General features: G+C 45.9%; 1 protein-coding gene across 2 annotated transcripts; it reads right to left on the bottom strand.

Annotated features, from left to right (window-relative positions):
- Nucleotides 1–212: 212 nt before the first annotated feature.
- On the bottom strand, nt 213–14,634 carry lrch3 (leucine-rich repeats and calponin homology (CH) domain containing 3). 2 transcript variants are annotated; one of them, XM_084559447.1, is made up of 20 exons: nt 14,352–14,634; nt 10,519–10,663; nt 9,600–9,726; nt 9,422–9,527; nt 8,424–8,560; nt 8,249–8,358; nt 8,020–8,113; nt 7,835–7,931; nt 7,369–7,535; nt 7,160–7,215; nt 7,031–7,076; nt 6,808–6,933; nt 6,355–6,399; nt 6,200–6,253; nt 5,824–5,857; nt 5,627–5,740; nt 5,430–5,524; nt 5,207–5,344; nt 5,053–5,130; nt 213–2,777 (listed from the first exon to the last, which is right to left on the bottom strand). In XM_084559447.1, exons 1-20 carry the CDS (start codon nt 14,608–14,610, stop codon nt 2,613–2,615), a joined length of 2,193 nt encoding a protein of 730 aa, XP_084415573.1. In that variant the 5' UTR covers nt 14,611–14,634; the 3' UTR covers nt 213–2,612. The 2 variants fall into 2 exon arrangements, with proteins under 2 accessions (XP_084415573.1, XP_084415574.1); XM_084559448.1 differs by having other exon boundaries at nt 5,824–5,854.

Here is a 14,634-nt window from a genome sequence, read left to right as displayed (position 1 = left end):
AAAATGTGAACGAGAATTTATCAAGGTTTTATAATCAGATAACTTTAGTTCAGATCCAGTTTGTTAAGAATACAACTGATTATTTGTCAAAATGTTTTGACTTAATTTTGTCAAAAAGATGAAGGATGAAGTGAAGAGAGACAGAAACAGATGTTTCTCTCGTTCACTTCCTGTTTGGACGTTTAACACAAAAAAGCATCAACATGAAGGAATCAAATTAAAATATTTATTCACGTCTTAAACTCTTCATACAGCCGTTCAAATATTTTAGACATTTTCAGCAAAAGTGAAACAAAAGTGAAAAAAGGTGAATAAAAATGTTTTTGTCCTCCTTTTAAAACAGTGGAATGTCCTTTATGAGTCACATGACCCGTCAGAGCCGTCACATGACCCATCACTGCTGCGGGAGGAACACACAAAGAAGAACTACACCTCTGTACAACGTCACATCATCTTCAGGTCTGATCCTGATCCTGGTTCTGGTTCTGGTTCTGATCAGTGAAGGTGTGGAGGGTGAGGCTCCACCTGCCAGTCTGAATTCAGGACAGTCCCAGCACGCGAGCTGAACCTGGAGCTCTGATGATGCGTTCAGGTGAGTTTGGTTTAGTGTCATAAGTTGTGCCGATGTCCCACATCACCTGAACGCAGCGTGAGCATCAAACACTTTAAATTAAAACGAAGCTGCTGTCCATTTCTCCTCCTGTCAATCATCTCAACACATGTAAACAAACAAACTGGCTCCGCCCAACCAGAAGTCACATGATCAAAAACCTGTTTACAAGATGGCCGACGAGAGCGACGTCTACCAACTGGTTTTATGTCTCTGGTTCTCCGGGAGGACACTGACATCAGCAGACGAGGACAGACGAGGACAGACAAGTTTCTGGGTAAACATCAAATAATCAGACAGGAGGAGAAGCTGACTGTTGTTTTTGTTTTTGTTTTTTTGGGGTGGCATGGCCCTTTAAAAACAAGAGTTGCCGTGGCAACGTTTCAGCATCATATACAGAAAAAAATACCTATATATGTATATATTTACAAGATGTATTTGTACACAAATAGCTGAAGAAGACAAAGCGTTATCTTCCCAGCATGCAACAGAAACCACCTGACCGCCGTCGTCCAATCAGGACCTTCAGCCTATCTCTAAGATGGACGGTCAATGTTAACGATAAAAAGACCTGAATCTGATGGAGACGCTAAAAACTCAGCTGAAAGCAGCAGCTTGATGCTAACATTAGCACCAACAGCTACATTAGCGCCAACGAGCTGTGTTAGTTTCAACCTGTAGAACCACATTAGCATGAAGCTACATTAAAGCTAACATTTAACACGGCACCTAGCTGTTTTAGTTTAATATGCTTTACTTTACATTTAATTTCATGTTAGCTAATGCTAGCAGAGCTTAGCTTTAGCATTTAGCTGTGATGGGGTAAACTAACCCATCTAAGCTAAAAACAGAGTTATCTTAGTCTCTTAAACATTCATTACCACTGTGAGCAAAGTGTTAGCTTCAACACCAGACCATAAATAAACAATGGCTAATGTTTACAGCTAGTTGTGCTAGCTTAGTCTCGCAACCAACTAGTTTATTTTAGCAAGTGCTACATGGAGCTATATTAGTGTTACCATCAAACCTATGAGCGCGGACCGTTGTTAGCAGTGAGCTAACACAAACCAACCACAGCAGAGCTGTAGGTGTGAGCTTAGCGTTAGCTAAAATGATCAGCTTTTTTTTTTTTTTTAATGACTGCTTATATACACAGACGACTATTAGTTAGCTTCTTTTTAATTATAAATTTCAATCCAAGCAGTTTACAGCTAGCTATGCTAGCTTGAATTCATTATACAGGGTTGTCATGGTAGCCGATGTTAGCTGAATGCTATATTAGCAACCATTAGCAGTGAGCTACATTAGTGTCATTAAAATAAATAAAACCCTGCTGTGTTAGCTTTTGTTAGCAGTTAGTAGTGTAATACCTTAACCCTCTGTTTCAGTGTTAAACAATGTTAGCATTCAGCTACATTAGCTTAATGTGTAAAGTCAGTTGTCATTTCTTGGTCAGTTAATATTAACACAGGTTTTGATTCGGTTTCGTTTAGTCACACCATCGTTAGCCTGAAGGACTGAGTTCAAGTTTCAGGTAAAAACATCTCCATCAGATCCAGATGTTTTATTGTCACCTAACAGCTGGTTAACGTCTCCACGTGGACGAGGACAGGAAGAAGACCATCTCTGCCAGTGAAAACTAAAAAACTATAAAAAAAACCTTTTACATCAAAACTCTATGAACTATATCATAATTTATATTATTTAATGCAAAAGTTTGAAAAAGAGAAAATTCACTTTTTAGAATCTATTTATTAAAAAACACTTTTTAAAAGTGAAACTCTGAGTTCTTATCTCATACGTTTGACTTATTAAGTCACTTTAAGACGATATTTCTTTGATCACGACTTTCTTCTTCATGTTTTCTGTAACGGCAAAGATGGGCTTCCTCATGCCACTGACCAATGAGAGCACGGAGACTGTAACCATGGTAACGTCACAGCCAGGTGGACACTGTTACTTCCTGTATCTACAGACAAGCTCTGATTGGTCGGTGACTGGCCTAAATGGTGACGGATGGTCCAGGTACCGCCGGTGCTGTCACGGCGGTGGTTGCCGTGGTGACGGCGTGTCGGGGCGGGGCCAGGCTGAGCAGGGCGCTGACAGTGCCGGCCACCTGGGGGAGCCCCTGCTCCTCCAGGATGTGGAGAGGAAGACACAACTGAGTCTGCTCAGGTAAACACCACCGAAGAAGACGACGCAGCAAGAGAGGGAAGGAGGGGGGACAACAGAAAGGCGGGTCAATGGATGACAAATCAGATTAACGGATAAAATAACTGTAACCATGGCAACACAAAGGATAAGCAACCAATGAAAAAGGACATGAAGAACTGAAGAGATGAAAAAAAGATGAGAAAGAGTTGAAGCTTTGACCTGGAAACAACACACGATAATAATAATAATTATTATTATTAACAACACTACAATAATATTACAGTAGTAATACTAGAATACTATATATTACAGTAAAAGTATTAAGAGTATTAGTACTGTAATATTACAGATGGACAAACAGGAAGAAGGTTGGACGGACACAAACTGAGTCGAGCCTCGTTGACCGACTTTATTCATTCATTCATCTCAAGCTTCATCATCATCATCATCATCGTCATCATCATCTTCATGATGAATGTGTTCTGTAGAGTCGTGTTTGTGTGACAGGATCATTGAACCAGTTCAGGTTTGTAGACAGGAACCAGGAACCAGGAACCAACAGTCTCAACTTTACAAACAGTAAAAAACAGTCAGACATAAGGCACGGGGGCGGAGCTTCAACAGGCAGGTAACTCTGGGGGGATTGTCAAGTGTTCAGGGATCATGTGATCATGTGACCCACTATGGCTAATAAGACCAGCTAATGATTCTTGGACAGACGAGACCAGACGAGCCTTGGTTGGTCCCCCATCTGGGAGCTTCAGATGAAAACTAGAGGACTTCATCCCACATTAAGACCGGGTCTTTTGTGCTTTGAGTATCAGTAGTTGTTGGTCTGGTCCTGGTCTGGTCCTGGCCTGGAGTATTTAGGACTAATCTAGATTCAGGTCAGATCAGGGTCTAAAAATAAGGGGCTAGTTCCTTCTGAATAAGTAGGAACTTTAACCTGGACAGACCAGGAACTAGATGAGTTGTTAAAAACCACGAGGACATGTGTTTTCTTCTTAATGCAGGCGTTCAGTTCAGCGTTGACAGTCAGACTCTAGATCTGAGACCTCGGTTCTGAAGGAATTCAAGGAGGAACCAGTGAATGAGAACATGGACTGGTTCAACAGGAAGGGGTTTGGTTTGATCGTAGAAGACGGATCGTAGATCCAAGAGACTGACATGAGGACCAAGATCTCAAGATCTCAACAGAGTCCTGAACCAGGACCTGGCTGAGCTCCTCCAGATAAAACCAGTCTGGGTCTGACATCAGGCAGCTAGGAAGCAGAGGAGACCCTAGAGGGATTACACACCCCTGGTTGTCTCGGAATGCTTTAAGTGGAAAAAGATGGACCAAGAGGTCTGAGACGGGACAAGAAGATCAGAAACAGTCAACCTGACTCCTCAGTGGTTAGTTTGGTTTCTGATCAAAGTTTCCTGGAGGTTTTCCAGAAGATGTCTAGATGTTGGACAGATCCACAGTCACAGAGAAGGTTCATGAGCCACCATCTACTCATTCTTCTTTATGGCAGCTTTGGGTAGACCAGCAGTCAGTTTTCTCTGAAGGAGGTCTAGACTTTAGGGAGCAGGTCAGGAGCTCAGAGATCCAATGAGCTCTTTGAGACGAACCACTGCTCCTTGGCAAGAAGAACTTTCTGATGGATTATATGTTATGGGACACCTCCAGAACCTCCAGAACCTCCAGGAGCATGGGGGACCAGGCTGGAGCAGGGGTTCTGGTCAGGGGTTCTGGTCAGGGGTTCTGGTCAGGGGTTCTGGTCAGGGGTTCTGGTCAGGGGTTCTGGTCTGGGGTTCTGGTCTGGGGTTCTGGTCAGGTTCAGGCGTGCGGCGCCAGGTGCACGTAGATGGCACACAGCACCGACATGACGGACAGGTAAAAGAGGGCGAAGCCGGCCAACTGGACGTCAGGGGAGGCGGGACCAAGTGTGGGCGGGGCCATGGACAACAACATGGCAACCGTCCCATAAACCCCGCCTCCTGTCCCCTCCAGGACGTCCCCCGCTGAGCAGAGACAGTCCTGGGTGTGTTAGAGATGGACACGGTGGAGGATAAAACGAGGACAGAGATGGATCAGAAGAGGAATTAATGAGATGAAGGAAGAAGAGAAGAAAGAAAGCTGTTAGAGGAGAAGAGTCGTCGCCACCAACCACCAACGACTGAATCCAAACGACCAGCCTCGTCCGTTCACGCCTCATCAGCTGTTAGCGTCTGGATTCAGCCTCCTTCATTCATCCCATTCACCTGTACCTGAATGTACCTTAACGTAAAGGTGTGTTTCTTACCTGAGGAACTCCGATCCTGCGACACGCCTCCAGGAAGTTCTCCACGTTCCGTCTGCATTTGGCCATGGTGAGTTTAGGCTGCAGGAGCACAGTTCAGGTCAGCAGGTTTATTATTATCAGTCGTCCTACAGAGACTGCTCGGCCGGTCACTCACCACGGCAGGGGACGGGACGTGGATGCTGGGGACGGACCGAGGTCTCACGTGATTGGCCAGGTGACAGAGCACCACCCCGTCCGTCAGAGCTGCGCCCAGGTCGCTGGGCAGAGACACCTTGAGACGAGCCTCTATGTTCTGCACAGAGAAACAGGCTGGTTAGCGGACACGGCTCTACCAGGTGTGTCAGGTGAGTCCAGGTGAATCAGGTGGAGCTACCAACCTTCCGGAGCTGCTCCACCAGCTCAGCGTCTTCTCCCACCAGACGAGGAGCAGCAGGAGCCTCCTCCCGACTCTGAGGAGCTGCAGCAGCGTCACCTGGAGGACGCAGAGGACAGCAGTAGACGTCAGACACTGAACAGGTGGAGGTGATCTCAGCCCTAAAATAATTCAACTCTTATGTCTTTCTTTTATTATCACCTTTCCTCTTCTCCTCCTTCTGGCCCAGACGATACAGGAAGCTCTCTGGTCTCACACTGGTCGTCCGACAGGAGGCCACGCCCCCTGAACCGGGGTAAGAGGGTGACTGATTGGCTGAAGAGAAAGAGGAAGTGGAGTCAGACCTCATGCAACAGGTGAGCAAATGTGTGTCTTATTGTTGGTGAAGGTTGTCTTACCTGTTGGAGACAGAGCAGCTCTGTCCTCTCCCTGCTGAGACATGAGGACAGTTACACACCTGGACACACCTGGATCAGACTTATCACACCTTCACTGTGTCTCTCACTAACTGATGTGATGTGAAAAGGTGATTCGTTGGTGGCGGACAGGTGGTGGACAGGTGGATGTGGATTATTAACATGTGTGTAACAGGCAGGTAACCATAGTAACCACAGACAGCTGCAGTGTTGCCTGAGCTGATCAGTGGTTCATACGAATGAGTTAATGTTCTATTTCTTAGTGTTTGTGTCCTGATGAAGAGGAGGAGACATGTTTTTGATTCCTTCCTGGTTTTATCAGTCAGGAGATGTTTTGGGGGCGGGGCCAAGCTCTTACCATAAAGAGGGCGGAGTCATCTGTGTGGGTGGAGCGTCTGGATGGGTAGACAGTCTGAACACACAAACACATCAGCTTGTTAACATAGGTGAGCGGATGAGGGGTGTGGTCTAAACTGACTGGGCGGGGCCATAATCCCACCTGTACGAACTCACCTCAGCATCTGGACTGGACTTTGTTGGACTCTGAGCAGCTTTATGCTGAAACAACAAGAGTTTAGAGCTTTAAACAAACATCAGGTAAATACTCTGATTACTCCTCGTCCACATCGACACTAACGGAGCAACGGCGCCAGCGATGACGCAACCCAAAGGGCAGGTATCTGAGCACAGTAAACACAGTTAGTTAATTCTTCATGTCAACAAATGTGCTGCTTTATACAAATGTACGTTGTTACTGAAGCAACAGACACGAGAGTCCGACTCAGATGGACAAGCTGTTACAGGTCGCACTAGCGCCCCCTACAGGACAGAACCACACTAAACTACGCCCATGATAACAGAGGGACTGTTAATTTGTCTTTAAAAGTACAGTTGGTGTCTGACAGCCATGGATTAAACTGGATTAGACAGGATTATACTGGTTAAACTGGATTAAACTGGTTGTACCTTGGAGTAGCTGGTGACGCTGTCTCTCTGCAGAGAACGATTCTTCTGTCTCTCCTCATCGTACCTCAGAGCAGCGAGCTGAGCCTCCCTCCTCATCCTCTCTACTCCTCCAGGAGCTCCTCCTCTCTGGAGGACACAGAGGACAGAGACAGAGACACAGCGTCAGTCCTGAAGCGGCTCTTTGTCTCCTGGAAGTTTTCTATCAGACAGGATGGCGTGTTACCTGACTGTGGGCGCTAGGGGGCGCTGTGACGCCATCGATCACACTCCTGAGAGACAGGAAGTGAGACAGGAAGTGAGACAGGAAGTGAGAGAGTCTTCTGACTGTCTTGACTCAGATTACTTAGCGTACCTGTTGTGTCTCCTCAAGTCTTCCGTCCGGGACAAACTGGTTTTGACAGGAGAACCCTGAACACACACACAGGAAGTCAGGGGTTTTCAAAATAAAATACTTCTATGTGTTTAAATCAGACTTTATTAAACTAAAGATCTGACAGAGGACTGAACATAAACTCTGTCGTCTCATTGGTCAGCAGGTGAGTCAGTGGGCGGGGCTCCTACCTCTCTGGTGATGCGTTTCTCAATGTAGGCCATGAACTGAGAGCTGAGGCTGCTGCCGTCTCCTCCTCCTCCTCCTCCTCCTCCTCCTCCTCGACTCCTCCCCTCCTCTTCCTCTTCCTCCCCTCCAACACAGCTGTCAATGAAGTCGATCTGTTCCAGCTCCACACCTGAAGAAGAAGGAGAAGGAGACATGACACTTCCTGCTGAGACTTCTGGCTTCTGATTGGCTGTCAGCTACAAACTGACTTCATCCTGAGGTTTAACTTTAGCTTTAAGCTACGGCTAACCACTGCTAACACACTAAACGCTCATGACAATCTACCTGGGTTAGTTTTAGAGGTCTTTATGTTCAGACATGCTAACTATTATCATCATTATTGTCAATTAGCATTGGCAGTAGCTTAGACGTGTTAGCATAGCGTTAGCAGCCCTGGTATCAAACTGATCTGTGGTCAGATAGTCTCACATGTTCCGTTAGCCAGTGCTGCTCCTCCTCCTCTCGGCCTCAGGTCTCGGCTGATCTCGGCGACTCTCAGCGGCAGCTCTGACAGCTCCTCTGACGGCTGAACGTACAGGAAGTAAAGTCAGGACATGGTTCTATCATCACAGGGTCCTCACAGAGACAGAATGTGAGACATGTGTGTGTCTGACCTCGTTTCCCAGCCATCTCTTGTCTCCGCTGTCCACGCTGTTGAAGCCAGAGTCCAACGCTCCATAGGGACGGCCCGGGTACAGCTCATCAACGCTGACAGACAGGAAACAGTCAGGCTTTTATTCTGAAGGAACAGCATTAGCCTAAACAAGCTAATGTTAGCCTAAACTAGCTAACATTAGCTTAACACATTTTTTTATATAATGTGACGGATGTGTGAGCTCAGACCAGGAGCTGAAGGTCAGAGGTCGCCTGTCGTAGTCTGGGAGGTCGGGGGTCGTCTTACTGGCCTCCAGATTCAGGTACTTGAATATGTGGACTTTTCCTTTGATGCAGATCTGCAGAGAGGAACCGGGTTAAATCTGAGCCACGTTCACAGCGACGATGATGTCACTTCCTGTACCTGAGCAGGTGGCGTCTGCAGCGGATTGTTGTCGAGGACGATGGTCTGGAGCTGAGTGAGTCGTCGGTAACAGACGGGGATGGAGGTAACTTTGTTACAGGAGAAATCCAGACGCACCAGAGGAAGCTCAGCGAGCTCTGAACACAAGGAACAGATTATTAATACTTTAATACTTGGGTTCTTACCTCTTGAAAGGGAATCTGGCTACAAAATCCTCCTGATTCCACTACAGGAGGCAACGTACACACAACTCAACCTCTGGACATTTTATTTCTCCTGGACATCATCACATTCTACCATTGTGATCATTATACAATCCAGAAGAAGATGGAGATTTCCTCCATGTTGTTCACACATGTAACTCCCCAGGGAAACCAGTCACCAAGGCATGCTACGTATCAATGCTAAGCTAACTATATTATCTGTAGTACCACCATTAGACCACTAGGTGGAGACAAATGACCATTATGTAGTTAAGGCACAAGGCTCAGATTCTATCAGTCCAGTCACCATGTGGTTCATAGCTGATGTAGAATCATGTGATAGACTCTAAAGGACAGAAGATAATAAAACTAGATCAGTTACATTTGTTGTCAGTTGGTTTAGGATTTGATGAAAAACTGAGACAGAAGAAGAAACTCTGACATGATGACTGAGAAATAAAAAGTTTGACTGAGTGTTTTCTCTGTTAGCTGAGGCTAACTGGTTAGCTGAGGCTAGCTGGTTAGCTGAGGCTAGCTGGTTAGCTCCAGATATGTGATGCTTGGTATCAATAGAAAGAGCAGCTTCTCTATTTTCTAATGACAGCATGGCAGAGTGGAGCAGAGAGGATTGTGGGTAATGTTACATTTCATTGTGACTGTCCCTCATATATAACAGGCTCTGATTTTTAACTAACATATTATTAACCAACACTTGGAGGTGAAGGTGAGGGGTTGGGGATATGTCAACGGAAGGTCCTCATAAAGCTAGAAGCACCAGTCTGCATCAGAGTGTACCTGGAGGCAGTCGGACCAGGTGGTTCCTCCTGATGTTCAGGTCTCTCAAAGCCTCCAGCTGACCCACCTGAGACGGCAGAGTCTGGATCTCGTTACAGCTGACATCCTGCAGGGGGCAGCCATAAGTGATCAATAACATCAATAACTGATCAGTGACGGCTGCTGTGGAGGTACTGACCAGTTCAGTCAGGTGTCTCAGCTGACCCAGCTCCTCCGGCAGAGAGACCAGCTTGTTGTTGCAGGCGATCAGAACCTTCAGAGGGAGACTGCAGACGACTGCTGGGAGGACGGACAGCTGGTTCCGACTGGAGACACAGAAAGACGACAGTCATTGAATGCATCAGTCAGAGGACAGGACAGACGACAGCCATGTTGAACTAATCTGAACTCTGAGCAGTAACACGTCTGACCTCCACCACACCTCAACACTTCACCGTCTCCTCAGTGAGAACGGAAACATTATGAGATATCAATGTGTTAACAAGTTAACATTAGCCTAAACAAGCTAGCAGTAGCCTGAACACGTTAACATTAGCCTAAACAAGCTAGCAGTAGCCTGAACACGTTAACATTAGCCTTAACAAGCTAGCAGTAGCCTAAACACGTTAACATTAGCCTTAACAAGCTAGCAGTAGCCTGAACACGTTAACATTAGCCTTAACAAGCTAGCAGTAGCCTGAACACGTTAACATTAGCCTTAACAAGCTAGCAGTAGCCTGAACACGTTAACATTAGCCTTAACAAGCTAGCAGTAGCCTAAACAAGTTCACATTAGCCTTAACAAGCTAGCAGTAGCCTTAACAAGCTAGCAGTAGCCTGAACACGTTAACATTAGCCTCTTTGTTAGCATAGACAGGTTTGATAAATGTGGGACAAATTAAAGGATTAGCCTTAGCCTCTATGTTAGCCTAAATAAGATAGCATTAGCCTCTACGTTAGCATTAGCCTCTCCGTTAGCATTAGCCTCTATGTTAGCATTAGCCTCTCCGTTAGCATTAGCCTCTACGTTAGTGAGCATCGTGCTTTTTGCTCATATCCAGTGAGTTCTACAGCAGCAGCGGGACATTCTGAGAGGACCTGGTAGTGAAGTGTGTTACCTGAGGTTCAGGTAGGTGAGGGCCTGCAGGTTGAGCAGCCCGTCGGGCAGAGACCTCAAACAGTTCTGGTACAGGTTGAGACTCTCCAGAGACACGAAGAGACAAACCTCCAGAGGAAGCTCCGACAGGCGGTTACGACTCAGATCTGAACAGAGAGCGTTAGAGATTATTTACAACATCTTCTCACTCAGTCAAGGCTGATTAATGTTTGTCTGTTAATCCACTGACTGCTCATGTATTCAGTGATTGGTCAATCCTTTCTGTTCAAAGGTGACAGAACTAAAATGATTGTCTGTTATCATGATGTATTGATCACTGGACTGATTGATCAGCTGCTGTAACATGAGACAGGTCCAGGGATCGATATGAACGACGCTGTGGTGAAAGTGAAAGTGATCTTCGTTCACATTGAGTTAGACAACGTAACAAACAGCTGGTGTTAGTGGAACGTCTGGACACGAGAACTAACAGACTAATATATTCATTTAGTTATTAACATTATTACATTAGTGAAGACTGGCTGGCGTTGGTTAAAACATTAGCTCCACAGGCTACAATTAGCCACGACATCAGCCTACACAAGCTAACATTAGATGCTACGTTGGTCCACACAAGCTAACATTAGATGCTACATCAGCCTACACAAGCTAACATTAGATGCTACATCAGCCTACACAAGCTAACATTAGATGCTACGTTGGTCCACACAAGCTAACATTAGATGCTACATCAGCCTACACAAGCTAACATTAGATGCTACGTTGGTCCACACAAGCTAACATTAGATGCTACATCAGCCTACACAAGCTAACATTAGATGCTATGTTGGTCCACACAAGCTAACATTAGATGCTACGTTGGTCCACACAAGCTAACATTAGATGCTATGTTGGTCCACACAAGCTAACATTAGATGCTACACAAGCTAACATTAGATGCTACGTTGGTCCACACAAGCTAACATTAGATGCTACATCAGCCTACACAAGCTAACATTAGATGCTACATCAGCCTACACAAGCTAACATTAGATGCTATGTTGGTCCACACAAGCTAACATTAGATGCTACATCAGCCTACACAAGCTAACATTAGATGCTACATCAGCCTACACAAGCTAACATTAGATGCTACGTTGGTCCACACAAGCTAACATTAGATGCTACGTTGGTCCACACAAGCTAACATTAGATGCTACATCAGCCTACACAAGCTAACATTAGATGCTACATCAGCCTACACAAGCTAACATTAGATGCTACGTTGGTCCACACAAGCTAACATTAGATGCTACGTTGGTCCACACAAGCTAACATTAGATGCTACATCAGCCTACACAAGCTAACATTAGATGCTACATCAGCCTACACAAGCTAACATTAGATGCTACATCAGCCTACACAAGCTAACATTAGATGCTACATCAGCCTACACAAGCTAACATTAGATGCTACGTTGGTCGACACAAGCTAACATTAGATGCTACGTTGGTCGACACAAGCTAACATTAGATGCTACATCAGCCTACACAAGCTAACATTAGATGCTACATCAGCCTACACAAGCTAACATTAGATGCTACGTTGGTCGACACAAGCTAACATTAGATGCTACGTTGGTCGACACAAGCTAACATTAGATGCTACATCAGCCTACACAAGCTAACATTAGATGCTACATCAGCCTACACAAGCTAACATTAGATGCTACATCAGCCTACACAAGCTAACATTAGATGCTACATCAGCCTACACAAGCTAACATTAGATGCTACGTTGGTCGACACAAGCTAACATTAGATGCTACGTTGGTCGACACAAGCTAACATTAGATGCTACATCAGCCTACACAAGCTAACATTAGATGCTACATCAGCCTACACAAGCTAACATTAGATGCTACATCAGCCTACACAAGCTAACATTAGATGCTACGTTGGTCTACACAAGCTAACATTAGATGCTACGTTGGTCCACACAAGCTAACATTAGATGCTACGTTGGTCGACACAAGCTAACATTAGATGCTACGTTGGTCGACACAAGCTAACATTAGATGCTACGTTGGTCTACACAAGCTAACATTAGATGCTACGTTGGTCGACACAAGCTAACATTAGATGCTACGTTGGTCGACACAAGCTAACATTAGGATAATCAAGCTAACACTAGCTACTACATTATCCTAAATGAGCCAGCAGTAGCCTGGTTATAAATAAGTTATATTTAGACCCTACATGAGCTAATATTAGCCTAAACACGCTAACACTAACAAGTGCAATAACAGTGACTTCTTATTATAGTCTTATACATATTTTTTATTCTAGTTTTTACATTTCCTTTCCTTTATTTATTCCAGTACTACGACACCTAAGGGAGACTTCCTGTCACCTTAATCTTGTTGAACCTGTACAATGACAATAAAGACATTCTATTCTATTCTATTCTATTCTTAGCTCACATTTGCTCCAACACTAACCTAAAGTAGCTCCCTTCAGACTCCACTAGGTAACTTTAGCTCCATGAGCATCATCCCAGTCATTTATTGCTGATTGAGTTCCAGCGTCAGGAGGAGGTTGTGATCTGACCGATCACCGATAAAGACCCGGTCACTGACTCAGAGTCTGCTTCATGTGATTCACACCAACGAGACGGTTTCAGAACATTTACAGACTACACTCAGTGTTTCTATATTTATCAGAGCAGCTGTGAGAGCAGGAAGTACACATCGCCATGGCAACATCTACTTCCTGGTGTGAAGGTAGTTGATCTATCGTCACAGGAAGTGTCCTGAAACGACCACAGAACAACTCCTGACTTGTTTGTTTGATGGCAGTTGGTATGAGGGGCGGCAGCTGAGGATCATGGGTACTGTAGTTTTCTGTGTTTCCCCAAAAATAACTTTTAACATTAAACGTGTCCAGGTCAGATTAACTTCTTCAGTTAGGGCTGATAATAACAGACATGTGTCACGGTCTGTCCAGAAACCTGCAGCTGCCGGTCCGTTTGTTGTGACGGTGTTTGTTTTGTCTTGCAGGCCGGGCCGCCAGTCCCGGGTGGGCGGAGCAGCTTCTCATTCAGTCACTATCTTATCATCCGTCACAGACGCTCAAAACAAAGCAGAGGCAGCGGCCAGGTGTGTCCTCACCTTCCCACTCACGTCACTGACGCGGAGCGAGAACACAATAACACCGAACCCGGATCGGTCGGGCCGGTTCCTGTCCGGTCCGAGCACAGGACGGCTAGACTAGCTAGACTAGCTAAACTAGCTAAACTCAGCTAAACTAGCATGTTAGCCGGCTAGCAGACACACTTACAGGTGTAGTGACACGAGATGTACCCCCACAAACCTTAACTTTAGACACTAAGCCGTAGTCTGCGGAGGCCGTTCACCTCGTTTTATCTTTATTTAACTAAAGTGTGCTAGCTGACATTAGCAGGGGTTATTTTGGTTCCTCTTTCAGCCTCTAACTTTATTATTTTGGACTCCAAAGCGTCTAATAGTCTATAAAAGTCTCCAGGTCTTTATACTCACTGTCCTGATATGTTGAATATTTCACTACTTGTCAGATTTGTCCATAATAACCTGAATATAACGCGCAGTCTGACGGTGAGGAGACATTTTCTTCTGGGGGGTGGGGGGAGTTTGTCATAACACCGGCCCTGACGCTTTTCCCATCCCATCCTCTCCAAAGCCTCAAAGTTGGGTCTAAACTTCCACCGCTGTAAAACCCATAAAAACTCTCCCTAAGAGCCGGGTTGGTCCCGATACGGTCCCGATACGGAGCAGCCCGGCTCCGGTTGCCCGGTACGCGAGCTGCGGAGCTCACTCACCGGCCCTGGTCGTGTCCGTCAGGTCGTGGTTGGCGGCGCTCCGGGGAAACTCCTTCAGCTTCCTGCCGCTGAGGTTCAGGGACCCGGTGGCCGAGGCTTCGTCCAGCGCCCGGTCCAGAGAACGGTTCCAGGGCGCCGGGCCCACCGGGCCCAGTCCGTTAGTGTTCCCCACTAAAACATTCACGGTGCTGCTGCCGCCTCCGACCGCGAAGTTGAGTCCGGTGTTGTCCGCAGACCCCAGCAACACCGAGGCCGCCATTACACACTCCGGCTGTTAGCTCTC

This window comes from Chelon labrosus (genome assembly GCF_963514085.1).
Source record: "Chelon labrosus genome assembly, chromosome: 13".
Taxonomy (NCBI): domain Eukaryota; kingdom Metazoa; phylum Chordata; class Actinopteri; order Mugiliformes; family Mugilidae; genus Chelon; species Chelon labrosus.
The sequence above is the reverse complement of the archived record's forward strand: the minus strand, read 5'-3'. Positions and strand labels throughout refer to the sequence as shown.

Bases quoted from the DNA above. Each gene is read 5' to 3' on its own strand.
- lrch3 (XM_084559447.1), bottom strand. From the start codon at position 14,610: ATGGCGGCCTCGGTGTTGCTGGGGTCTGCGGACAACACCGGACTCAAC. The intron at 5,741-5,823 runs GTAAGACAACCT...CTTTCTCTTCAG, and splicing joins AGCTGCTCTGTCTCCAACAG to CCAATCAGTCACCCTCTTAC. The intron at 5,525-5,626 runs GTGATAATAAAA...TGCGTCCTCCAG, and splicing joins GAAGGAGGAGAAGAGGAAAG to GTGACGCTGCTGCAGCTCCT.